Genomic DNA, 26,100 nt, shown 5'->3' with positions numbered 1-26,100 from the left:
TTGTTTTGATTGCATCACTATATACCTAGTTCCTCATATGAGTTGGTTGATTTGGATGGGTGAGTTGAGTGTGCAAAGAGGGGAGCTGAATCAAGTGTAATTGTTATTATTTGTACGTTGTGGTGAATGAGTATTGTGCTGCAGTCTAAAATAGTTTGAGGAAGCCTTTTTTCTGTCTCGTACAAGTGTTCATCGTATTCCAGTAATTTTTGTTCCCACTTCTTTACAGATGGTTCGTTCGTCTGTCGGTTGTGCCCGGTGAAACAGATCATGGAGGCAAGAATCAGCGAACAAGAGATGTCAGCTGGCTTGTCTGAAGGTTGGCCCGAAGGTGAACATGGAAGAAAACAAAGGTAATGTTTGATAATTGTATGTATGAACCAGTTTTTTCAATTACCCAGTTGAACATATGCCATTGCAACTGTAACCCACATTAGACTTCATATATTTTATTCCTCTAGTTGCCTCTATCAAGATATGGTGCCCAGCTCACTTTGTCCCCTCATGAAACACACTTCTTGGTGATATTAATTCAGCTATTGGTACCGATTGACCTGGCCTCGGTTTATATATTGTTGGTGCCTGCTTACTGAATCCTCAAAATAATGCCACTTATTGCAGTGCTAGATAAGAGATTAATCATAGGGTCATGTGATACAGCCACACATCTCCCCATTCATAAAGCTAAATGTAACCTGAAAGAATTGATATACCATGTACCAATTTCACTCACTCATTAATATCTCCACAAGCTTGTTTCCCTTCAGCGTTTCATCTCAGCGAGCCTTCCATTTAACCTTTATATACACTAGTACAATTCCTTAAATATTAGTTTAGTTGTTTAGTTATTAACTCATGACTGAAGAAAACAAGAGCTTTCATTTTTTTGTTTTATTAGTGATCGACTCCAGAAGATGTCTGACCACACTAGTCGAAGAGACCCATGCCGAAGTCTTCATCAGACTCCTCTTCCTCCTCCTCAACCTTGGCTTGCTCCTTCGGGGCTTCTGCAACAGCAGCAGCAGCAGCAGGTGCAGCAGTAGCAGCAGCAGCAAACTTACTAGGATCCTGGAAGTTAATGTGAAATTCAAATTAGCATTGCCTTTTCAGCTGAATATATATATATATATATATATATATATATATATATATATATATATATATATATATATATATATATGGAATGGGACCCTCCAGATGAATGATACCCCCCAGATCTCAGTGACTCTTTGAAAGGGCGCAATTTAGGTCCTAAGGGGGAGGCTGCCGCCCCCCCTCTGGATCAGCCACTGCTGAAGCCAATATGTTTTGTACCTACAGCTATAGTCTGTTCAAACCAACTACTACTCTGGCTCCTTAGCGGCATTGCTAAAGCCACATATGATTGGCCGGCTTCCTTTCTCGGCTCTCATGGAGGAGTCACTCACACGTGCTCTTGGTGTTACATGTTTTCATATTATTTACCTTAGCTCACTTCTTTTACAAGATGATTCTATTCAACATCATCAAAAAGAGCAGTGATTGCAGATCCTATAAATGCTTGTCAACTCAGTAAAATGTCTTTCTTCAGAGCCCTGTACTGCACACTGGTTGTGGTGGGATGCTGTAGTTTTCAATGGCTTCCTACCACACTGGTCTCACAACCAAATGATAGATTGCTTAAAAATTTGCTACTACTTACTGCCAGGAATTCCTTCAGTGTTTCTGCCTCCTTGAAGGTGATGTCAGTGGCTGCAGCAAGAGCCAGCAGTTTCTTGAAGCCATTGACGATGGAGTGGGGCACCGACACGATGGTTGGGTAGCCAATGGAGAGTGACAGTGAAGCCACCTTAGCCAGTCCCTGAGGAAAATCATTCAATTAGGAATTAAAATCTTTCACATCCAACTGAAGGTATGGTTTTGTTCTTAAAGGTATTTTGTTCATAACTTCTCAGGCATTAAAACAATACCGAGTGCTTACATCCTGGAACGACTTCATCAGGTCCTCATCGGTGATGTCAAGGACACGAGGAGAGAACACGGTGCCCTGGTCGTACACCTGCTGTACTACAAGGCCATAGGTGAAGGGAGAGATGTTCAGCATGTTGAGCAGCGTGGCCTCGCTGGCACCCACCTTGTCTCCCTCTTTCACCAGTTGCACGTCATTCTATAGGAAAGGGAAAAACTGTACTGAATGCTTCACTCATACAAAGTACTAACTGGAGATGAAGTAGGGTTCATTATTGCCCATTACACTGAATACAGCTAGTTACTAGTAACTGACTATTTGTATTGCCTGCCATCCAATTTTCTAAACTACTTGGATGAATCCAACATACTCTTTGTCCAAAATAAAAATAAAAGGTATACTTATATGCACAAGATTTTCACACACATTCCTTTCTACTTACCACAATTTCAATGGTACCCCTGGAGATCTTGGTTGGGATCTGCAGGGCCTGGAAGAAGCTAGTCTTCTCAGGTCCCAGGCCGGTGTTCTGGTTGGGAATGGTCACAGGGCATGGAGCAATAGCTCCAGCACGAGCAGGAGCCTTCTTCTTGTTGGCCAGCAGCTTGTCACGCACATCCACCAGGTCCTCATTGGTGAAGACAAAGCCCACATTGTTGACAATATGAGGAAGGAGCCTGCAAAGTAACAGGATCTTGAATACAATATAATAAAAGACCTTTCTAATTAGAAGTTCAAAACCCAAACTTACCAGTTAATTACTGTTAGAAATTTAAAACCTGAACTTATCTCCTAAACCCCATTTCAAAATCAATTTCAAAAATCAATCTGGTGACCAAGAACCCTTCCAAGGACTATATACAAATTTGTGTTAATATCTATATGTAGATATGGTAAATTAAGTCTATAGCACTTGAATTTTGTCCTCCTTTACTGTCATGCTTATCAAACTATTTATTTTGTGATCAGAAACCCTAAGCATCCAGATAGAAATATCTAATGAAGAAATGTTTCATGTATAATTGTATATAACAAAGAAATTGCCAGGGTGTTTATGTAGATGTGTAGCCCCTGGCTCTACACACCACCTGATGAATCTGAATATATATGTGGCCTTGTGTGAGAAAGCATAATGTCAGCCAATGTTAACACAATTACTGAAAAGTAACATTCAGGTTTGTAAAGGAATGCTTCGCCTGCAGGTTTCACACCTCGTAGGAAGGCAAAGTGGTGGTGAATCATCTTTGTCAAGAGTTAATAAAGGTGTATGTAAACCCACATGAGTTATGTTATTGCCCTAATAGGCTACTTGAAACATACAAGCATTATCCAGCAACTCTAGCCATAACTTCATCAATATATCCACATCTCAATTTTGAGGCAATATATGTTCCCTAGGTTAATAAATCAGATGGCAATAGGTCTTGTAGTAAAAACTTGTAATTGTATTCTTGATAGAAAATAAAGGAAAACCCTGTTAATAAATGCATTAAATATGAAATAATTAACAGGGTTGTATTCCAATATTTTCAAAACATGAAAAATAAAAGTTGTTACGACTAAACTCCAATCACCATCTGTTAGGCCACTCACTTTGTTAAGTTTCCTAACTCAGCAAAACTAACATTTTACAACTTAGTGCTTCCCCCAAACCTCTTGAGTATGAGTAGAAAATCTTAACTTGGTACATGAGAAAATATTTTAATACTGCCAAGACTTTTAAAACTCTTAGGGACTAGGTTATGGAACGGATAGTTATTTTGTCAGAGGAAATACTCTACTAAATATAATCTTGTAGGTAGGTATTAAGAATCTGCTGAAGTGATGAGGTGTAAAGAAACTAGAATGGCGGTCTTACTTCTCAAGGTTGGGGTTGGTCTCCAAGTGTCCACGGATGGCTTTGCGCATCATGGTGTTCTTGCCCATGAGCACAACGGCACACCCACGCAGGGCCATGCGGATCTCCTGCATCTGCTTGGAGCCCACATTGTCAGCACCCACGATGAAGCAACGACTGTACTCATCAAACAGCTGGGTTATCTTGGTAAAGTAGTTAGCTTTCCAAGTTGGCTTGTCCACCCTAACCATCTTGAATCGTGGATTAAGGCACCGTTCTTTACGGACTTAGGGACTGCAATGAAAGGGTTAAGAAAATCAGCACGTCAAAATTCATGACAACAAATCATGGGCATTCACAAAACAACTGTCACTGATCAGCCATCAGCCAGCCAGATCATTTTCATAGTGAGTTAGGGAGCACAAGTTAATATTTTTTCCCCTTCATCCACAAACGTGTGCTTGGGCGTGGAATCGTTAATATGGCCCTCTTATCACCAGAGTTATAAAAGTACTCTAAAAAACACCAGGAAATTAATATGAAAACCCTGACAATTATGAAAGTATTACAAAGAAAATACCCAGAAATACCACCATGTAAGCATCGACAAACGTGTGTTTGGCCGTGGAATTAAGAATATGGCCCTCTGATTACCTGGGTTATAAAATTACTCCCAAAAGCACCCGGAAATCAATATGAAAACCCTAACAATTAAGAAAGTATTATAATTATGAAAGTATTACAAAGAAAATACCCAGAAATACCATCATGTAAGCATCGACAAACGTGTGCTTGGGCGTGGAATTAAGTATATGGCCCTCTAATTACCAGGGTTATAAAAGTACTCTAAAAAACACCCGGAAACCAATATGAAAACCCTGACAAACTTTTACTTGAGCGCCGAAATAATTAAAAATGACACATGGGCGCCAGGCAGCCAGACCCCATGATGCTTGCTACCCTCGCCTGCTCGTGATAATAGCATAAAATGGAGCCACGATTAAATATAACTCTCCTTATCCACTCAAACAATCTCCAAATGCATGTACAGCGGCGCCAGCTCTCATTAAACCCTCAAATATGGCCTAAAACACGGAGCCCGGCACGCCATTACTCACCTCGCCGCAGCCACGAGGAACAGAGGATGAAAAGTGGTGATGGCAAAACAAACTCACTATATACACAACACACCATAGTCTATATTATTTTTATTTATCTAGAATCATTTTAATTATTACTATCGTCTGCTTGATTGATTTTTTATGAGTTTGTTTAATTCCAATGAGTTAATGGTCTTTGTAGGTATAAATATTCGCTCTTTTGCTAGGGGAGATTTTCATACTACATAATCCACCGCCAAATATGAAAGGGATGAAATTGGTGATGGCAAAACACTCACTATATACACGATACACCATACCCTATATTCTTGTTATTTATCAGGAGTCATATTAATTATTAGTTTAGTCTACTTGATTGATTTGCTGTAAGTTTCTTTAGTCGCAGTGATTTAATGGTATTTGTAGGGATAAATATTCGCTCTTTTGCTAGGGAGTTTTTTCATACCACAGCACCCACCGCCAAATATGAACTGAATAAATTATGAAAAAAATAAGGGGAGATAAATAGCGTAATGTCACTGAAAAGTAAATTATGTTAATAAGCGGAAGAGTCACGAGTACGAGGTGATAGAGATCAAAAGAAGAAGACCTACAGGCTACAGGCAGATTTTACTATCAAATTTTACTTTTCTGGCATCGAATATCGTGCCAAATGACTTAATCTGCGCCAAATTGTTGTAATATGCCCTGTACGACTAGTATGTCACGAAGCACTAAGAAAGTAATCCAGACCATAAAGGGTTTGCCGGAGCTGGGAATCGAACCCGTGACCAGCTAGATGGAAGCCACTCTTTATATTGCTAGGGATTAAATTTGTAGATATTTTGTTTCGCCTGCATGCTTTCTGCTAAAGGGTCATATTTCAAAACATTTCGTCGCCCAAGTTCACATATTTGACCAGGCTTTCGTAGGAGTTTTGGGCATTTCCAGTGATAGGTTTTTTACCCTGGTGGTGGTTTGACCCTTCCTCTGTACCATGAACCTAAAGAAACACTCATTAGAACCCGACTGACCCCCTCTTTGACCTTTAGAGATAGTTGGTGTAAGAACTGAGTGTTGTATTATACCAACCTGTCATAACTTCATTTTTCATCATTATCTCTTATCTAAGGTTATTTTCTTCTATATTAAAAGTATCATTGCATTGTGTTTAATTAGTTTCTCGGAGGCAAATAACTGAAGGTCCTTTTTCTTCAATAATATCTTTTATCTCTGTGAACTTGACTCCATACCATCTACATTTAAATACATCTTATTCATATTGTTTTCAAATATATCTTTTAGTTTTTGGCTCAAAATCATCATGGACTACCAATCTCATCCATCTCATCTCATCCATACAAAAAGGCAGAAAAAAAGCAGTTTGATATTTACATACAAGTAACATAATGAACAGCTCATACTTACATAACACAATCTTTGCTCGGCATATTACTTGACCTGATCTCAGAAAATGACTGGCAGAAATTTAAGAGAAGTAAAGGCTAGTACTTTCCCATATGCAAGGAACATGGTCAAAAGAGAATGAGTGTTTACATTAGTTGACGCCAGTAATTTATTTATGATTTAACCACCATCTCAGAACACACTACAGTTGATTACTCATCTCCATGTGAGAGCAGGAGTGGTAGAGTGGGAGGGAAGAGACACAGACAACAGGTCCCAGCTGCCTCACAGCATTTGTATAATCCCAGTCATGGCCATCAATCAAACCACCTACTTTGTCCATAATTAAAAACACTAGGGCTTTTCCTTGGCAGAGGAAGTACTGTAAAGGCAATGTTAATAGCAACATCATGATTGGGCTGTCTAGTTCCTGACATCAAATGCAGACAGCTAATACCACGGTCCTCCTTCAATCACACTCCACACTTCCCTCTCTTACTGTCCCATGAGGTCACATGCTCCTCCAAACACTTTGTACCTGGCCGCAGGTTACTAAAACTGAAATTTGTGCAGGATGCAGTGTTTGCAGAGGATATGTAATGGAAACTGAGGTAATACAATGGTCAATAGTTACTTTTATATATCATGGGACTGAAAAAGAAACATATATCAAAGAAATATGAAAAGTTTGCCTGCATCTGTAAGCAGCATGAGGTCAAATTTTAATATCACCATTGTCCACTAGCACTGCATATTTCCACACTTTAAGTAAACACTTTTCACATGTAATATTGTTGTTTCACTTGAAGTCAGACAGGTTTGTACATCAACACTGCATTGTTGTAGAAAAAAATCTGTTATAGATTTCTCAAATAACATGTTTCTTGTATTCTGACTTCCTGCAAAACAGATATCATACTAACACTGATGTTGACATGGGGAATGATATACATTGATATATTGGTGCACGATAAGCATGAAGTACACTCACGCACCAGGTGCCAGTAATTGCCTGACACTGACATATCCACTCACTGACCTTTCACACTAATTGCATAAAATAACTCATGATTAATCATACAAATACTTCCTATGATTGGTGTAGACAAGGCATGATCTGAAAGCCTTATCCGAGTGGTGGTTTGGTCTTAAATATACCTCACCTCATCACACGAATGACATGAATAACAAAAACAATTATAGTACTTGCAACCCTTCCGTTTCCCTTTGGCAAAGACTTGGCTATCACGGATGACTGTTCTTCATGAATGAATATATGATCTGAGTAAGAAAGTGTACAAGATAAAAATGTTATACCTAGATGTCAGTATGACTAAATATCCCAGTATTCATCTTAACAATGCATTATCCAAGAAAAGAAAAAAAAATAATTACTGTAGAAGATAATATATTATGCTCTAAATGAGGCAACTGTTTATGTCAATTAACAAATCAAAACTTTTCCAATATAATTAATTTAGGCTACCTTTTGCTACTAAAAATTATTTGCATGGTCATGATATCCCTTCAGATAAGTTCAAGTTTCAATGGATTTAATTTCAAAGGAAGCAAACTAAACCTTGGATGACTGAATATTACCACATTTCCTTTCAAAAGACAGACCTGGATCCAGTTACAATCACCACTAATTCACGAGCTCATTTAAAATACAAACACGACATTGGAAGGAATAATATCCTGACAGTACTATAACATATAAATGCATGATCAGTCTTTAACACTTCCTGTCTACATACAACACTGTGATAATTTTCAATTTGTTCCCTTGTATCACTTACAGAGGTTTTGAGGCATGATATGCTTAATTCCTGTAAGTTTTGATCTCATTACCAGTGAAGATTATTTCAATAGTTTTCTCTATCCTGCACTCAGCCTCTTCCATGCACAGCCCTTGTGAACTGCAACCATACAATAGAATTTTATATTTTAATGTAAATTCTTTCACCTAATATTAAAATGACTAAGGTTGCACATGGGCCTGAACACATTCCTTCTCCATGGTCAAATCCCAGTAACTGTGATATAAATCCCAATATTCACATACCATAAGTTTAGATACAGACTTTTCCAATTGTTGTGTTTTACTTCAGTAATGACAACACGAAATACAAGCTATCCACATTTTAGTTTCACAGAATTACACAGCTTATCTGCAATGGCTGAGTCATTCTGTACCACCATCATTACACTTAAAATGTCAACACAGTAAGCACCGAAGAAAATTGAAGCTTAATAAAGGGGGATTTACTGTCTTTATCAGCTACAAGATTGTCATAATTTTGCTTCAGGTTCTGAACTTGAGGTACTTCTTTCGGGCATCATTACCACTACTTACAAAAGGTGATATTACTAAAATATTAAATGCAATGGCCCCTCTCATATGAACAAGAAAAGCATAACATCATGAAAAATTGAGGATGGACTGCACCTGAATTCCCTGCTGGTGCAGCCTTTTCATTTACTTTTTTGGGATTCACAACTTAGATGAGTATATAAAGTAACTCCACAGATCATGCTTGAGTGAACACAATCAAGAACTTGGTAGTTACTAAAGTAAGATGTGCAACAATGACTGCACAGATGACAATGACTTCCCATAGAACACACTGTCTTGATTAACAAAGTAGCAAAAAAGTGGAGCCATACTTCATAACTTGGAATTCTATATCTATTTGAAATCCATACCCTCTGAAAAGGATTCTTGAATGAATAGATATTTGGAATGCAAAAATGTTTTGCCCTAATATAGTATAAAAATCAAGCAGACAATGTATACTTCAAAAATACATGAAAACTAATTAATATCCATGTGAAAAGATGCTGAGTTCAGTATTCAGTTCCTGTTAGATTATTCAGTCAGCAACACTAGACAACAGTTTCCTGTCACATAACATCAGCATAGTGCTTTAGAAGCAATTGAACATCAATAATTCAAAAGCAATTAACTACGACATTCCAACAGCAGATAAACAACATCCTAATCAAAATTTCACAACAAACACGTCTTAGTAGCAATTACTGGCAGTTCAAGAGGAGCACAAATACATTACTAAGAACAAATACTACAAGTGCTCCTGGAGATGATATAAATTTATGAAGAAAACTTTTCTTCTATTTTAAAGACTCTTAACACCTCAACTTCATATAATGAAGTCAGACAGCCACATGAAAACATTGAGGTTAACTTCTAAGATTGAAACCAGTAACTAGAGTAAGAATCAATATATGGTTGTTGTTTTTATCTAGCTTTGACACTTTTGGCTATAACACAAAATGTTGCATATATGCATTTTCTCAGACAGCCATTTCCAACACAGTTTGCAGGCCAATTTTCCACAGATAAAACACAAATTATCTTCATATATTGCCCAAATGACCAAAAAAGGTGAGGCACTTGTCCAATTTTCTCCAAACAGGATCTTGCCACAGTTCAGGTGCACAACATGCTTGCTGTGAGTAGCAGGGCATAAAGGGTTTTCATGGACTGAGTAACCAGTCACCACCTTTATGCATCATCTTGATGTTGCCTGAACCTTTGGCAAATAGGTAGTTTTCCTACTTGAGAGTTGTCAGCTACAAAATGCCTGTTCATTTTATGTTCCACTCTTCAATAAAAAGTTCAAACAGCATTTTCAGTTTTGCTGCATAGGTGTTTCAGTAGCAAGGCGCTGCTTAAATAAAACAGTTTCCTCAAAGATTAGTTCCTTAAGTTTTTCTTTTGGAAGATCATCCAGCTCCATTTCAAATTTGAAAGGCTCTTCAGCAACAGGCTGTAAGAAAAAGAAATCCATATACTATATGTAAGAAATATCACGTGACCCCATTTCTTTGAGGCAAAGTGGGGGTTATAAAATATAAGTTTCAGAAGAGGGGGAGGAAAAAAATGTACTCAAGAGAAAAAGGAGCCACTAAACTGGACCAAAAATTGTGCAACAATAACAACAAAAGCCCATTATTAGGAACTCAACTGGCTCAAAAATCCCTGGTCCAAATTTCAAAGGGTGAAAATAATCATCCCATAATTCCCACCCTCTACATCTATTACTGCCCATGTAAATGTATTTCTTAATGACAATATAGTTTGTAATATGAAAATAAGAAAAATTCAGTCACTAATACAAAAAAGTATATTGCTGTTTAAATAATTTAACCTCTTCGTCCCAGGGTTTAGTTTAAATGCACAGAACTCCATCCGGACAGCCACACATGGGAGATTTGAATGTTGAAACTATTAAAATACTGATATTTCTTTAAGATATCATTTGTGAATATTATATTGCATATCATACATTGCATTGTCATACTGTTATTATTGATACTTCAGAAATTGCTATTAGATCCTACTGTATAAGCATGGAGTTAACATTATTTAGGGTTATATTTGTTGTGCACTATCAGACACTTACCTCATCAGCAGGATCATAATACTGCTCAAGGTATGGGTGAGCAAGAGCTTCCTCAACTGTGATGCGCTTGTGTGGGTTGAAAGTCAGCATTTTGTCTAACAGGTCCAGAGCTTTGGCATCAGCATTAGAATACAGCTTTGTCCATGGAACTTTTGGCTTGTATGGAAGAGACTGTAAATAACTTCTGGCCTGTAAATGAAATGCAAACTTAGGGGATGGAATAAAATAGAAAGTGAGCAATGTTTTCTTCTCTGCTATATTCTCACACAAAATTAAGATTCATATTGAAGTGCCTTGCCTCACAATCGTCTAATAGAAGCAAGGGAGAGGTATTGCATTTCTGTCTCCTCCATATCAATGGACTGAATGGAACAGTGCAGCCCGTTACTATGCAGAGTTTTGAAAGTTTCCCACTGTAACCATCAAAACGTGAATATGGTTGTATTTCTTCTATTAGTCATCCTAGATCAAAAAAATAGACAAACTAATCTAACCCAATTATTCTTCCCTACGAACATGAGAATTATACACACATACTGTTCACACAATGCAGTAAAGAAGAATACAAGGCATACCTTCTCATTGATAATACAGTCAAGGTCCTCTTGACAAGGTGAACCCAAGATGCCCAAGATGTGGTTCAGTTGGTCCAAGTAGTGCTTCCCAGGGAACAAGGGGCGATTGGACAACATCTCAGCAAGGATGCAGCCCACAGACCAAATGTCAATGGATTTTGTGTAGCCCTGCAAACCAGATTTAAAAAGAAATTAAGTTAATTGATGTACAAATTTTTCAAACTGACGTACAACCTTACACCTCAAATTTCATAATTACCCTTGTATTTGGCAGTGACATGAAGCATAGGGAAAAAAAAAAGGGGGGGGGGGCAGTAACATGCAGTTTGTCCCCTCAGACCTCTTACCTTTGAATTGAGCATGATTTCTGGAGCCCGATACCAGCGAGTTGCAACATATTCAGTCAGGAACCCTGTGTGATCGTGTTCTGGATCTGCAACTCGCGCCAAGCCAAAATCACATATCTGAAAATTAAGATATCTAAGTAGAATTTATAAGACACCTCAAGATAGTGGCAGTGTACAGATAACTTAAAATAGTGGCAGTGCTACAGGGGCCTTCAGTCCTTTCTAAATACTTCAGACCTCCCTCAACTCTCCACATCTTTGAAATAATTTATGAATCAACAAAACAAGATTTTAACCCACACCTCAAACCAAAATTATCCCTTCTCTACCTAAAAATGGTCAAGGTGAATGTTTTTAGTGTCATATTCATTGATCCTCCGGGAAAATTGCTTGGCGTTTGGGTGTTAATGTAGAATAATATCCAAATTTGAAGATCCCACTCCAAGGCCATACCTTCAAATCACAAGTTGTGTTCAGGAGGAGGTTTGATGGCTTCAAGTCTCGGTGGAGGACATTGGCTGAATGGATGTATTTCAGACCTCGTAGAATTTGGTACAAGAAGTAGCATATGTGGTCATTACTCAATTTCTGAAAGAACGAATATATAAGGTTAAAATTATAATGAACACACCACATACTCATTTTATACATATGTGTGCAAGTATTCAGGCATGTGTGGAATGTTGAAACTTACTGAGGAAGTGGGAAAAGAATGAGCTTTACATTTTGGATTAATAAAAGGAAAAGGAAAGTGACCTACAAAATTTGGTCAGTGTTTTTGAGTGTCTGTAATAGGAGAAAGCTGAAAGTAAATGTCAACAAAAGTAAAGTGATGGTTTGTGAGCGAAGTAGAAGTGAGGTTATAGATTTTGTGCCCATATAGAGTGGGAATTGAATGTGATTATTGGGGGGGATTCTGGAGCTGCCCTGTGTAGGCCACCCGGCCTCTTGCAGTTTCCCTATGTTCTTATGTGAAAAAAAATGCAAAATAATTTTGAATGGTGAAGAAATGGAGAAAGTCAATGAGTTTAAGTACCTTGGATCAGTTATGTGTAAGCATGGTGGTATGGAGGGAGAGATAAGAGAAAGGGCATTGCAAGGAAGAAGGGTGGTAGGGTCTTTGGGACGAATCATGAATGGCAGAAGTGTGAGCATGGAAGTAAAGAGGGATTTGAGAAATACAATAATAGTACCAATCCCCACATATGCAAGTGAAACGTGGGCCTGGAATGAAAGTCAGAGGTCTAGAGTGCAGGCAGTGGAAATGAGTTATTTGAGGAGTGCTTGTGGTGTGAGTAGAATGGATGGAATGAGTAATGAAAGTGTGTATGAGCATTTTGGAATGCGTCACAGGGGTGAAGGGAAGAAGTGTGGAGTGGTGGAAGAAGTGAAGCGACAGACCTAAGAGTGGTTTGGCCACATGGAGCGAATGGAGGAGAGTAAGATGACCAGAAGGGTGTATGTGAGTGAGATAGAGGGAAGGAATGCTAGAGGACGACCTCCAGTGAAATGGAGGGATAGGGTGCAAGAGTACGTTGGGGAGAGGGGGGAAAGATCTTTGAGAAGCTTTGAGCAGGCAAGGAGGGAGTGTCTGGATAGAGAAAGTTGGAAGCTCTTCTGCCGTGGCCATCCCCTGGTGGGAGCTCCTAGGAGCAGGCGTTGATGAAATGATGATGATGATGATAAAAGGAATATGGAAAAGTTAATAGGGAAGGACTGTGAGACGTACAATACATGTATGGTACAGGTAAGGGTAAAGGTAAGGCTTTCAGAACAATTGGGCTTGGGTGGCAGAGGCAGAATGGTCAGTGTACAGGAATGGCGAGTTAATGGTCCAGAGTTAAAAGTCCTGCCAACGTTCATATTTCCAAAGAAAGAAACAACACTAGGTTCCAATGGAGGTAATTTTACTTGCAACCTAAGTAAAGTTTCAGGAAGAAGTATCAACCACCTGAGCAAGAAGTGTACCATATCTAAATGAAATGGAGACAAACATCAGTGTCCCTCAAGAGAGCTTCTCGGTATTATGGCACTCCTGATAAGTAAGAAGTTAAGTCTCTATGGTGATAGCATGGAATTTTTAAGAGTTAATGTATACTTTGGTGATTAATTTAAAGTGGAAACTGGAGTGTGGTAGGCACATCAATGGTGGCCCTGGCAAGTGGTTCTTAACCCCATGACTGTGGATTTCCTACTAGAAGACATCACCAAACTATAGGAATGGAACAAAAAGTGGCTGCAACAATTCAATGAAGAAAAATGTAGTCATGCAGCTTGGGAGGGGAAATCCAGCACATCAATACCACATGGGAAACACTTCACTATCCACCACAGAGGCAGAGAAAGCCTTGGGACTATATGTTACCAGACTACCAGTGAAGGCCAAATCCGTGCCAATCACAGCAGATGGGTTAATTAATTCCCCTCTGTTGTGGACTACACAATACATAGTTAGTAGCTCTGTATGTTATATAAAACTGATAAACACTTACTTGAGATTTGAGAAGTTTGTACAAATCAGTTTCCATTAGACACTGTACAATGTAGACATCCTTCATGGCCTCTATATTTTGAGCTCGTATTATGTCTCTGATATCTATTACCTGAAATATAACACATACACAAAATTTGAATTTGAAGTATACTGTGACATACTTGATGACAAATTCCAATGATGAGGAAATTCAATGTTTTATATGTAATTTTTTTTTAAAGTGAAGCTATTATTGTTACTATCAAAACTTGTCACATCTTTAAATTTTCCTCATTCTATATATTTTGATGATCCTCCTTGAAAAACAAGTACCAAACAACAATAGTCAAAACACTTACATTTTCGTGCTTAAATCTGGTTAGAATTTTGATCTCTCGAAGGGTTCTCTGGCAATATGTCTGGTGCTCAAATGGGGATATCTTTTTTATTGCCACCTTTGTTTTTGTAACTCTGTCATTGGCAGACCTGAAATCAATACAGACGTCATTTAGTAAAAATAAAATTATCAACAATCACTTCAAATTAAGAGAAAATCAAGCTAGCTCTCTAGAATAACCTCACTCACATCCCACCTCCTGTTTTGTCTCTAAATCCCATATTCATCACCATATCAGCACCTTAGTTTGTCTGTTTGGAAAGACTCTCATGGAAGTTGCTGGGATTTTCATAGACTATTTTGTGATACTAGTGATAGTTTTACCAGACTTCTGCATCTTGAACGGGAGAATCACCCATGAAAACCTGTGGCTTTGGAAAATAGTCGTAACGGGAGCCTGATTCGCCTGTCTGAAAAGCCTCCCATGATAGTTGCTACGACTGTCTTGTGATGCTAGTGATGGTTTTACCCAACCTCTTTACCTTGAACGGGAAAATCACCCATGTAAACACAGTAAATCTTCCCTGTGGCCTTAGAAAATAGCCGTAATAGAAGCCTGATATGCCTGTTTGAAAAGGCTCTTAAGACTGTTTTGTGATGCTAGTGATAATTTTACCCGACTTTTGCGCCTTGAACGGCTAAATCACTCATGAAAATCTTGTTTATCATCTCTAAGGCTTTGGAAAATTGGTAATGGGAACCTGAAATGTTGTTTGTGAAGCCTCTCGGAACTGTTTTGTGATGCTAGTGAAAATTTTACCCAGTCGGCCAAAGAGGTACCCCCCTCGCAGAGGGAGTCATGGGAGGCTCGCCCATCAGGCTAGTCGCTGCACTACACGGCTCCCCATTTCTACGTAGATTAATTTCTGTGTTGAGATTTCTCATTTTCTATGAACTTTCGAGAGCATGGGCCATCACACTACCTGTTACCCACTCGGGGTGACACCACAGAACAACAGGAGAGGATCCCACCGCTGCCACCGGTGAAATGCCAGAATTTAATCTTTACTGTGCTCCAACACAACCACCGCGTGTAGCGAAACACCTGAGAAATTAATCCAGACAAGGAAAGGTTTTGCCGGCGCCGGGGATCGAACCTGCGACCAGCGAGACGGGAGAGCCACTCCTTAACCAGTCAGCCAAAGAGGTACCCTCCTCGCAGAGGGAGTCATGGGAGGCTCACCCATCAGGCTAGTCGCCGCACTACAATTTTACCCACCCTCACCACCTTGAACGGTTAAACCACCCTGTGGCATTATAAAATAATAAGAATGACAGTCTGTTTGAAAACACTCTCGGGACTGTTTTGTGATGCTAGTGATAGTTTTACCCACCTTGTGCACCTTACAAGGGGGGATCACCAATTAAAACCCCATTTATCTTCTTTGTGGCATTGAAAAATGGTCATAATGGGCGCCCGATAACATTTATACGGACATGGGGACAGTTTTGATATGGAAGTGATAATTTTACCCTTTTGGACCTTCAATGAGAGAACCACCCATGAAAACCCTTTAAATCTTCCCTGTGGCATTGAAAAATAGTCATAATGGGCGCCCGACAACATTTAAAAGGACATGAACCTAACACCCAATTGGGACAGTTTTGAGATGCAAGCGATAATTTTACCCTTCTGGACCTTCAATGAGAGAACCACCCATGAAAACCCCATAAATCTTCCCCCGTGGCATTCAAAAACAGTGCTAATGGGCGCCCGATAACGTTTAAAAGGACAAGGGGACAGTTTTGATACGGAAGTGATAATTTTACCATTCTGGACCTTCAATAAGAGAACCACCCATGAAAACCCCATTAACCTCCTCCATGGCATTCAAAAACAGTGCTAATGGGCGCCCGATATCATTTAAAAGGACATGAACCTTACATCCAATCGGGACAGTTTTGTGATGCAAGCGATAATTTTACCCTTGTGGACCTTCAATGAGAGAACCACCCATGAAAACCCCATTAACCTCCCCCATGGCATTCAAAAACAGTGCTAATGGGCGCCCAATATCGTTTAAAAGGACATGAACCTAACATCCAATCGGGACAGTTTTGTGATGCAAGCGATAATTTTACCCTTGTGGACCTTCAATGAGAGAACCACCCATGAAAACCCCATTAACCTCCCCCATGGCATTCAAAAACAGTGCTAATGGGCGCCCGATGTCGTTTAAAAGGACATGAACCTAACATCCAATCGGGACAGTTTTGTGATGCAAGCGAGAATTTTACCCTTGTGGACCTTCAATGAGAGTACCACCCATGAAAACCCCATAAATCTTCCCCCGTGGCATTCAAAAACAGTGCTAATGGGCGCCCGATGTCGTTTAAAAGGACATGAACCTAACATCCAATCGGGACAGTTTTGTGATGCAAGCGAGAATTTTACCCTTGTGGACCTTCAATGAGAGAACCACCCATGAAAACCCCATAAATCTTCCCCCGTGGCATTCAAAAACAGTGCTAATGGGCGCCCGATATCGTTTAAAAGGACATGAACCTAACATCCAATCGGGACAGTTTTGTGATGCAAGCGATAATTTTACCCTTGTGGACCTTCAATGAGAGAACCACCCATGAAAACCCCATAAATCTTCCCCCGTGGCATTCAAAAACAGTGCTAATGGGCGCCCGATAACGTTTAAAAGAACACGGACCTTACCCCCATCGCTGATCAATAATCCAGCACAACAGGTCCCTTCTCCCCGTACCCCTTCAAGACCCCAGGAGCCCCGCGCCGCCCCGCCATACTTACACCACCATGCCATAGGCGCCTTCACCAATGTACGACAGGCTGAAGTAGCGCGGCCCCACCTCGAAGTACTGGCACCTCACAGTCTCCCCGTCCGTGGGTTGTTCCTCCGACATGACGCACGCCTCCTCGCCGCCGCCGCGTCCTCTTATCAACTGGCCGCTGCGTCACCCTGCCTGCCGCCCGTGTAGTCAGATGCACGATAACTCCTGGCTGCATACGATAACACGGTAGATAGATTATAATAGTATATAATAATAATGATAATAATGATGGTTTTATTTCCCCCAGCGGCATATATATAAAAGACAGGACAAGTAAACGAACGAGATCAACCGAGATACATGGACTGTTTTGTGATGCTATTTTTTTTTTCACCGATCTCTTTTTTGTCTTGAAAGGCCTTGGTCTGGCATGGACGGCCCCGCTCGTTGGTGGGGCAGGTGAATTTTATTTATAGTGGAGTTTCTGGTTTGTCCATGGAGTGTTTTGTAATGCTATTTTTCTCTTTTTTTCCTCTTATTTGTCTTGAAGGGCCTCGATATGGCATGGACGGCCCCGCTCGTTGGTCGCGCAGGTGGATTTTTTTTTTAGTGGCTGCCGTGATATATTATTCTTGCTTGGCACATATATGCTGCCGCCCGGTGCTCCTCTTGAACAAATTAAGTCGCTGAAGTTAGGGTTAATTGGAGAGGCGATATTTGAAAATTCAGGGTGTTTCGGTTGGGCTCGAACCAAGGTCCACGGGTTCACCACACCCTCACGCTGACCACTCGGCCACCGCCTTCCCTACGTACTATGATATGTTTTTATACGGCGTGCATGTTGAAGGGAAAAAACACCCATGAAAACACGATTAATCTTCTTTGTGGGGTCAGGAAACAGTCGTAATGTGAGACCGATCGATATACGTTTAAGAATATGGATCATGTTAGGTTAGGTTAGGTTAGGTTAGGTTAGGATCACTTATGTACCTACTGCCTGGGGGTTGGGATGGCATGTTCCTCCCTTCTCGATCCTCTGTTGTATAACTGCAACAATAAACTATATCAATCAATCAATCAATCAATTTGTAGATATAAACTATATAGTAGATGAATTAGTAGATGAATTAAAGTACCCTTGATTGATCAATATACATAAGAAGATAAACTATAAGTAGGCCTACCTAGTAAATAAAGTATAGTAGATGTATTATTAGAAAAATTGAAAGATAACCTCCATACGATATACGACAATTCATTGGCACCATTAAAACGAGTTATTTACGGTTATGATTGGTTATCGCCGCGCCCATGTCTCGAGCGTGCTTTCCTATATTATGAAATACTTTTGTGCTTTCAAGTGTGTCTTCTTCTAACCTTTAAAACTCTCGGAAAGCCACAATTAAGGAATGTCAAGATAAGAAAAGTGTAAAAATAACCATGAAGCAACTATAGTGAAATGATATAGGTTTTATCATTCAATATAACGTAAATATACGACAATTTTGACTAAAGGTGTACAATATAATTATAAGTCTGTGGCACCTGGTTCGCCATACAAGATCAAAACGGCTTTAGGACAGTCAATTTATCCTTTCTGCCCGTGTAAACTTTGTGATTGATTTATTTTGTGATAGTTAGGTTGATTTATTATAATTATTTGCGTGAGTACGACAGTTTCGGGTCAGGAAGGATACGCTGAGTACGATAATTTGGTAACGCTGCTCGCCGCCGTCACTCAGGCTTCAGAAAACACGGACAATTTTTTTTATATTAATTACACGATTTTCTCCATAAATACTAACGTCTTCACCTTCTAACAGGCATCATTTCTTCATAGGAATAAATAAATGTAATTAGTATCACCCGTTATCAATGAATGTGAATAAATAAATGAAAATAATAGCAAATAAATGTAGTTCCCCATATATATAAATGTCTACACCTTCTAATATGTGTCTTTACTTCATACGAATAATAAATAAATGGAGATATTATAAGAATTAGGTAGTAAAACAACATATCTCAGAAAATAAAATAAAAAATGTTGGAACTATTGATGTCATACTCCCTTTACGAGAATGGATAATTAATGATGTTTGGAATATAATTAATTGACGCAAGTAAACGTATTAACCAGTCAGTCAAGGGAAGGAAAATACCACCAACATATCCCTCCCTGGGCGTATAAAATCACGAACCTAAGCTCATAATATTATGTCTTTCGATCGAGTCCTTCTCAGAATCGCTCGCTTCCAGGCTGATCTATTTCTATGGAAACGGGGTTGCTAGAGTTGAGGACGAGGTTGTGAGGTTGAAATCATGAAGGGTAGAGGAGAAGATGGGGGTTGAGGATGAGGTTGAGCCGGGTTGAGAACGAGGTCGCTGAGGTCTTGAAGGGAGAAGGTTAATTGCTGGGGTTGAGGACGAGGCTGTGAGGTTGAAATCATCAAGGGTAGAGGAGAAGATGGGGGTTGAGGATGAGGTTGAGGGTTCAGAACGAGGTCGCAGAGGTCTTGAAGGGAGAAGGTTAATTGCTGGGGTTGAGGACGAGGCTGTGAGGTTGAGATCATGAAGTGTTGAGAAGGTGGGGGTTGAGGATGCATGAGGTTGAGGGTTGAGAACGAGGTCGCAGAGGTCTTGAAGGGAGAAGGTTGCTGGGGTTGAGGACGAGGTTGTGAGTTTGAGGTCAGAAAGGGTTAAGGAGAATGTGAGGTTTGAGAACGAGGTCGAGGGTTGAGAAAGAGGTTATAGGGTTGAGGTCACAAAGGGTTAAGGAGAATGTGAGGTTGAGGATGAGGTTGTGGGGGTTGAGGAGCTTTTGTGGGTTACAGACGAAGCTGTGAAGTTGAGGTCAGAAAGAGTTAAGGAGAATGTGAGGTTGAGGACGAGGTTGTGAGGTTGGACCATGAATTGTTGAGGATAAATACATGTAGGGTTGAGGAGGAGGTTGTGGGGCTGAGGAAGAGGTTGTGGGGTTGAGGCCATGAAGAGATGAGAAGGATTTGAGGTTGACGAGGTTGTGGAGGTCAAGGAGGAGGTTATAGGTCTCGAAGTGAAAATATATGCAACTATTCTTCGGTAACAAAAGACACATAAACACTATCTCCACCTCGTGCGATGCAATTACTATTTCTAAAACATTTAATAAGTCGATCAGTTGAAAAAACGAACCTCTGTGGATGACATGATCGTGAAAGAGCTGCATAAATATTAAGAGAGGGTAAAGATCTGCGGGTGTGTTTGACTGATGACCTTATTGTTGGCATCACTTTCACCACCCAGTCCACCACCATATCATCACTGCCAACCTTATCTGGCTGGTATCGAGGTGCTGCATGCCCGTATCTGGCAATGATGAAGCTCCTACTGGCCTTATATGAGTGTGAAAGAGAGGCTTGATCATTTTCTTACCCATTTAAAGTTATATAATTCTTTATGCGTAAATTTTTGAGGTATCTTAAGATGAGGCTCCTACTGGCCTTATATGTGTGAAACAGAGGCTTGATCATTTTCTTACCCATTTAAAGTTATATAATTCTTCATGCGTAAATTTTTGAGGTATCTTAAGATGAAGCTCCTACTGGCCTTATATGTGTGAAAGAGAGGCTTGATCATTTTCTTACCCATTTAAAGTTATATAATTCTTCATGCGTAAATTTTTGAGGTATCTTAAGATGAAGCTCCTACTGGCCTTATATGTGTGAAAGAGAGGCTTGATCATTTTATTACTCATTTAAAGGCATGTAATAATTCACATGTAAAATTTTTTAGGTATTTTAACATCGCTTGGGAGTCGGGATGGTGTGTTCCTTCTCCTCTGCTGTGTATTTTTGCAATAATAAACCGTCAATCACTCAATCAGTCTGAATATTTTGTAAAGACTTATGTATTTTATCGTATGCCCCCTCGTTTCGCTCTTATATTTCTTCCACCATCGTATCTTACCATCTCCTTTACTGCATCACCACGTATAGTATTTGTCTCCCTTACGGTAATGTTTCAAAGCCAACACTTCGTCATTAATGTTATTCTTTGCACGCTCGATTCTTCTCTTACACAGCACAGAGCACATCTGCCATTTGTCTAAGAATATATGGTAGCTATACACAATTAATTTACCGATAGCCATGTTAGGAAAATCATCATAACGTGACTATAAGCCCCCAAGGAACACTGTGCTCGGGTATAAGAAGCGTGGATCACAGTTTCCATTAGTTTTTCACATGTTATCCGTGACGCTAGTGAAGACCTGCAGTTCGGGGAGCGATATTATACCCTTCTTCCTACGGAGGTCGCCGCAGTACGTGTCTACCCCAAACGTTTCATGCACAGGACGATGACTATATGCTATGGACTCTTGATAAGCCTTCTCACCATTTCCTCTGCAGCTCAACGACTTTTCACTTCCCCCCCCACTACCCTCTCTCTCTCTCTCAAAAAACCTCATTAACTACGAAAAAGGGTTTAATTACATGCGGAAAAATATGGTGATAAGGTGTTGTTTTCGTCTCTCTCTCTCTCTCTCTCTCTCTCTCTCTCTCTCTAATGGCCTCTTTAACACGTAAGTATACAAATAGCGTTTAATTACATACGGGAAAATATGGTGATCAAGGGCCGCCTCTCTCCTCGTCTCGCCGTACGCTGTGGGGTGATGGCGCAGGTGTCAGGTGTGTCAGATGGTCAGCCCCCCGAACCCCACATCCGGCCGCTTCATCTCGTAGTACTGGCGCCCCTTTGTTCTTGGGTCTTCCCTGCACACGGCGTCTTCACCATCGAGGCACACTAGCTGGGCTGCCTTCAACGCCGCGATATCAAGTGTTCCTCTTGAACGCGGCGACCTTCCATTATCAAGGGATTTTCCGGGTGTCTTTTTTTTTCTTTTTTTCAGCATTTCATCGACGTACATCAACCTGTGCAGGGGGGAAATACTCATCAGTGTGTGTGTGTGTGTGTGTGTGTGTGTCCCGGCCCCTCGTTTCGCTTCTATATTTCTTCCACCATCGTATCTTGCCATCTCCTTTACTGCATCACCACGTATAGTATTTGTCTCCCTCACGGTAATGTTTCAAAGCCAACACCTCGTCATTAATGTTATTCTTTGGACGCTCGATCCTTCCCTTACACAGCCATTATCATTGCTATTATACCGTCTCTCTCTCTCTCTCTCTCTCTCTCTCTCTCTCTCTCTCTCTCTCTCTCTAGATAGATAGATAGATAGATAGATAGATAGATAGATAGATAGATAGGTAGATAGATAGACAGATAGGTAGATAAACACACACACACACACACACACACACTTCCAATATATTCCGTTACTATATACATGTCAAATAGAAACATAAAGGTAAAATAAAAAGTTGGGGGTATACGCCATAGCTGCGTACGTGTGCCCGCGGTGTTCCTCTCCGTTGCATACAGTATATAGGCCCTTTATCCTGAGGTGGAAAAGACCCCACTACTCCGGCACAGAGGACAGGTGTGACATCCGGGTTACCTCCGTTCACCTTCCTCAGGCTTTCGATTCCCGGTGTCCAGTTGGGTTAGCCGGGACTCAAATCCGGACCCGCAGATTTGTAGCCAGGCACGCGAACCACTGAAGCGAAGGAAACAGAAATGAATAAATTTGCATCACATATCAGTATGAATTATGTAAAAAGAAATGTATCGTGTCAAAACAATCTGCCATTTTGCTGAGACGATAGCATAACTTGTATACAGCTAGAAGTTATTATATTTTTAAGGATGCACTGGAATTCACTGTAGTTCTCTGTGTTTACGTTTGTAGGCGTTCTCTCACTAATTTGAGGTATACTCGCGTAATCGCCTTCGAACACATTATTTTTTTCGAGTAGGAATACGAATACTCCATCCATAGCTGACTCCATATTACTTTGTTTATTATGTATTTATGAAGACTGATGAGAATTAAGGCTGCTTGGGGTTGAGATCGAGTTTGTGGTGGTCGAGGAGTATTTTCGGGGTTTTAAGGAGGTTGTGTTGGGTTGAGGAGGAGGTTTGTTGGGTTGAGGAGGAGGAGGTTGTGTTGGGTTGAGGAAGAAGTTGTGTTGGGTTGAGGAGGAGGTTGTGTTGGGCTGAGGAGGAGATTGTGTTAGGTTGAGGAAGAGGTTGTGTTGGGTTGAGGAAGAGGCTGTGGGGGTTGAGGAGGATCGATCGAGGCTGCAGTGTGGGTTGAGAAGGGGCTCTGGTTGAGGAGGTTCTGTGTGCTAAAGAAGAGTTTGTTTGGGTTGAGAGAAGGTATTGTAAACTCAAGATCAATATTTAGTTTAAGGAAAAAAGTAAAAACTATGAGGAAGAAGGTATTTATTATCAAGTTGAGAGTGTCTGAGAAGCTGCAGCAAGAGGTAAGTGACGTAGTGACAGCTTTACGAAAAGTGCCATTGATGGTAGAGTTATTGATTAATCTGTTGAGAAATTTTCCGGTCTACTAACGGTTTCAGGGGCCGTGTTCCCCTGTTTTTCGCAAATAAAACTTTAACAAAGCGTCGGACAAGGATGTTATTTTGGCAGTGGATGTTTGAGACCCCGACCTAATGGGCAAAAATTTGATTTGGTGTCACATGTGGATAATGAAGCACTTATAAGAGTAAATTTTGGGTAAACTTGGCTAAAAGTTAAAGACTCTGTGAGCGAGGCCTGCCCCGCCCCGCTCAACTTCTCGTGACGTCGATGTGACGTTGAGCTCTGACGTATGAGTAATCGTCCATCCAACCAGTAATTATGTCTTACTGTGTGTCTTACACACACACACACACACACACACACACACACATACCGTAGCAATATTTAATCTACTGTAAAATATGGATGTTCCTTATATGGACTATCAGTTGGGGAGAAAGTTTTACTCGAAGGAAACTACTTATCCTTTACATGGAAAATGTGACTATTGGTAGTACATGCTGCATGTACGTAAGCGAGCAGTAGTTTCTGGTTTCATCCCTCGTTGGCTCACCAACCTCCCCCATACCCAACCTTTCCTTCCTCACACAATCATCCTCACCCAACTACCCATCAACACCTTTGTCGTTGGCGGGGCTAGCCTCGCTCACAGTCTTTAACTTTTAGCCAAGTTTACCCTAAATTTACTCCTATAAGTGCTTTATTATCCACATGCGACACCAAATCATATTTTTGCCCATTAGGTCGGGGTCTCAAACATCCACTGCCAAAATAACATCCTTGTCCGTACGCTTTGTTAAAGTTTTATATGCGAAAAACAGGGGAACACGGCCCCTGAAACCTTTAGTAGTACATTTTAAACGTGTTAAACATATATATTTTTTCGAGGATACCACAAGAAAGTGCAAAGGACGTTATTTTCCCCTGTGGCATGCTGTAGAAACGGTATACATGGCAACAGTAGCCCACAAACAGACAGACACTCTTGCTACCCGTAACCCCGGGCCCTCACAGTGCTACCAGCGCTTGAAATTTTTTTCAAGATCTTGAAATATTTACCCTATCCTTGAAAGCTTGAAAAAAAAAGTTAAAATTCCTAAAATCTTGAAAAATCTACAGTGACTACATAAAAGTCGCATAAAATGAGAGAGAGAGAGAGAGAGAGAGAGGATCAGCTGATGTCCAGCTGACGCGTACAATACACGTCCCACAGGCCACAGTGGCAGTCACGCATTGACAGACTAGTCCTTCAGCTGGTGCCTTTGTTTTGCTTCGCTGGTGAGTGTATCTAGTGAATTGAAACTTAAAGAGTTTGTTATTCGTTATTGATATATTTCCACCCTATGTCATGGTGTATTATTCACTTAAAGACCCTTATTATTTGTCCCACGAGAACACAGTGAAGCTGAGTGTGCCATTCGAGGATTAGTGATAAGCAATTTGAGTCTCTGTAGCTAATGAGACTGATAAAAAATAACCACAGTGAATAGGGTGTAGCTACTTGTAGGTATAATGATTCTTAGTTTATTGCTCTCATGTGGTGTATTTGGTAAAATTGTTACTTGTTGTTGGTGGTGGAGGTAGCTATAACTAGCACTAATAAGGGCAGCACGTATGTACGAGTATTTGAAGGTACGCTAGTAAACTTACAATAAAGCAGAAATATAAGATAAAAAATATGTTGTAGGGACTAATCTTGAAATCAGTTACGTATTGTTAAGTTTATAGCACTGGTATCAGAAATAGAATCCGCCCATGAAAGGATTTGATCACAAAGCAAAAATATTCCTGATTTTCTATCCACTTTCTGCATTATGGTCAACCTTGAAAAAAAAAATACCGATCTTGAAAGATTTCTACGACCTATCTTGAAAGATTTTTTCCCAACCGCTGGCAGCACTGGGCCCTCAGGCTCACTCAGTTCACGTTCAGTACGCGTGGGGCAGTGGATGGTGGTGGTGGCAGTGAAAGTGCGGAACAGAAAAGCTTATTCAAAGGGAAAATATACCATCTTCGGTCGTTGGGATTATCAGTGACACACGGTATTTGTTGGTGTGAAGGGTAAGTATAAGAACACTACTATTATTGGAGTGGCACACACACACATACACACACACACACACACACTCGGCGTATGCCCCCATTGATTGATTGTTTTAATTTATGTATGTATGTCTAGGGTATAATATGGACACACAGACACTTATCTCCACCCTGCCGTGGTACCAGCTCATCGGAATGTTATATAATGCCTCCACCTATCATGATAAGAATTAAAGGACTATCTCTCTCTCTCTCTCTCTCTCTCTCTCTCTCTCTCTCTCTCTCTCTCTCTCTGCTTTTTTTTTTACACCACAGAGCAACTCCAGGGCAAAAAAAGATGTAAAAAAAAAACACTAAAAAAAGCCCGCTAAAAAAACA

At 40.2% G+C, this 26,100-nt stretch overlaps 3 protein-coding genes across 8 annotated transcripts in view; 1 reads left to right on the top strand and 2 right to left on the bottom strand.

The window, feature by feature from the left end:
• Window positions 1-876: 876 nt before the first annotated feature.
• Window positions 877-5,048, bottom strand: LOC127006959 (60S acidic ribosomal protein P0-like). The gene is made up of 6 exons (XM_050877377.1): window positions 4,904-5,048; window positions 3,807-4,079; window positions 2,391-2,625; window positions 1,961-2,146; window positions 1,682-1,840; window positions 877-1,068 (listed from the first exon to the last, which is right to left on the bottom strand). The coding sequence occupies exons 2-6, from the start codon at window positions 4,034-4,036 to the stop codon at window positions 928-930; spliced, it is 951 nt and encodes a 316-aa protein (XP_050733334.1). The 5' UTR covers window positions 4,037-4,079; window positions 4,904-5,048; the 3' UTR covers window positions 877-927.
• Window positions 5,049-6,091: 1,043 nt separating this feature from the next.
• Window positions 6,092-22,029, bottom strand: LOC127006958 (mitogen-activated protein kinase 1-like). 2 transcript variants are annotated; one of them, XM_050877376.1, is made up of 9 exons: window positions 21,849-22,029; window positions 17,273-17,445; window positions 14,474-14,600; window positions 14,134-14,244; window positions 12,095-12,229; window positions 11,642-11,758; window positions 11,295-11,462; window positions 10,720-10,908; window positions 6,092-10,083 (listed from the first exon to the last, which is right to left on the bottom strand). In XM_050877376.1, the coding sequence occupies exons 2-9, from the start codon at window positions 17,383-17,385 to the stop codon at window positions 9,946-9,948; spliced, it is 1,098 nt and encodes a 365-aa protein (XP_050733333.1). In that variant the 5' UTR covers window positions 17,386-17,445; window positions 21,849-22,029; the 3' UTR covers window positions 6,092-9,945. The 2 variants fall into 2 exon arrangements, with proteins under 2 accessions (XP_050733333.1, XP_050733331.1); XM_050877374.1 differs by having other exon boundaries at window positions 17,273-17,482; window positions 21,849-22,028.
• Window positions 22,030-24,818: 2,789 nt separating this feature from the next.
• Window positions 24,819-26,100, top strand: part of LOC127006957 (uncharacterized) — a 6,676-nt gene continuing 5,394 nt past the window's right edge. For 2 of the 5 annotated variants that reach the window (XM_050877373.1, XM_050877369.1), the window contains exon 1: window positions 25,577-25,740. The gene's annotated coding sequence lies outside the window, so the exon portion shown is untranslated. Of the gene's footprint in view, window positions 24,958-25,576; window positions 25,741-26,100 lie in introns of those variants that run through there. The other 3 variants (XM_050877370.1, XM_050877372.1, XM_050877371.1) reach the window with 3 other exon arrangements.

Source organism: Eriocheir sinensis, chromosome 34 (assembly GCF_024679095.1).
Source record: "Eriocheir sinensis breed Jianghai 21 chromosome 34, ASM2467909v1, whole genome shotgun sequence".
Taxonomy (NCBI): domain Eukaryota; kingdom Metazoa; phylum Arthropoda; class Malacostraca; order Decapoda; family Varunidae; genus Eriocheir; species Eriocheir sinensis.
Note: the sequence above shows the minus strand (reverse complement) of the source record. Positions and strands in the feature narration are given on the sequence as shown.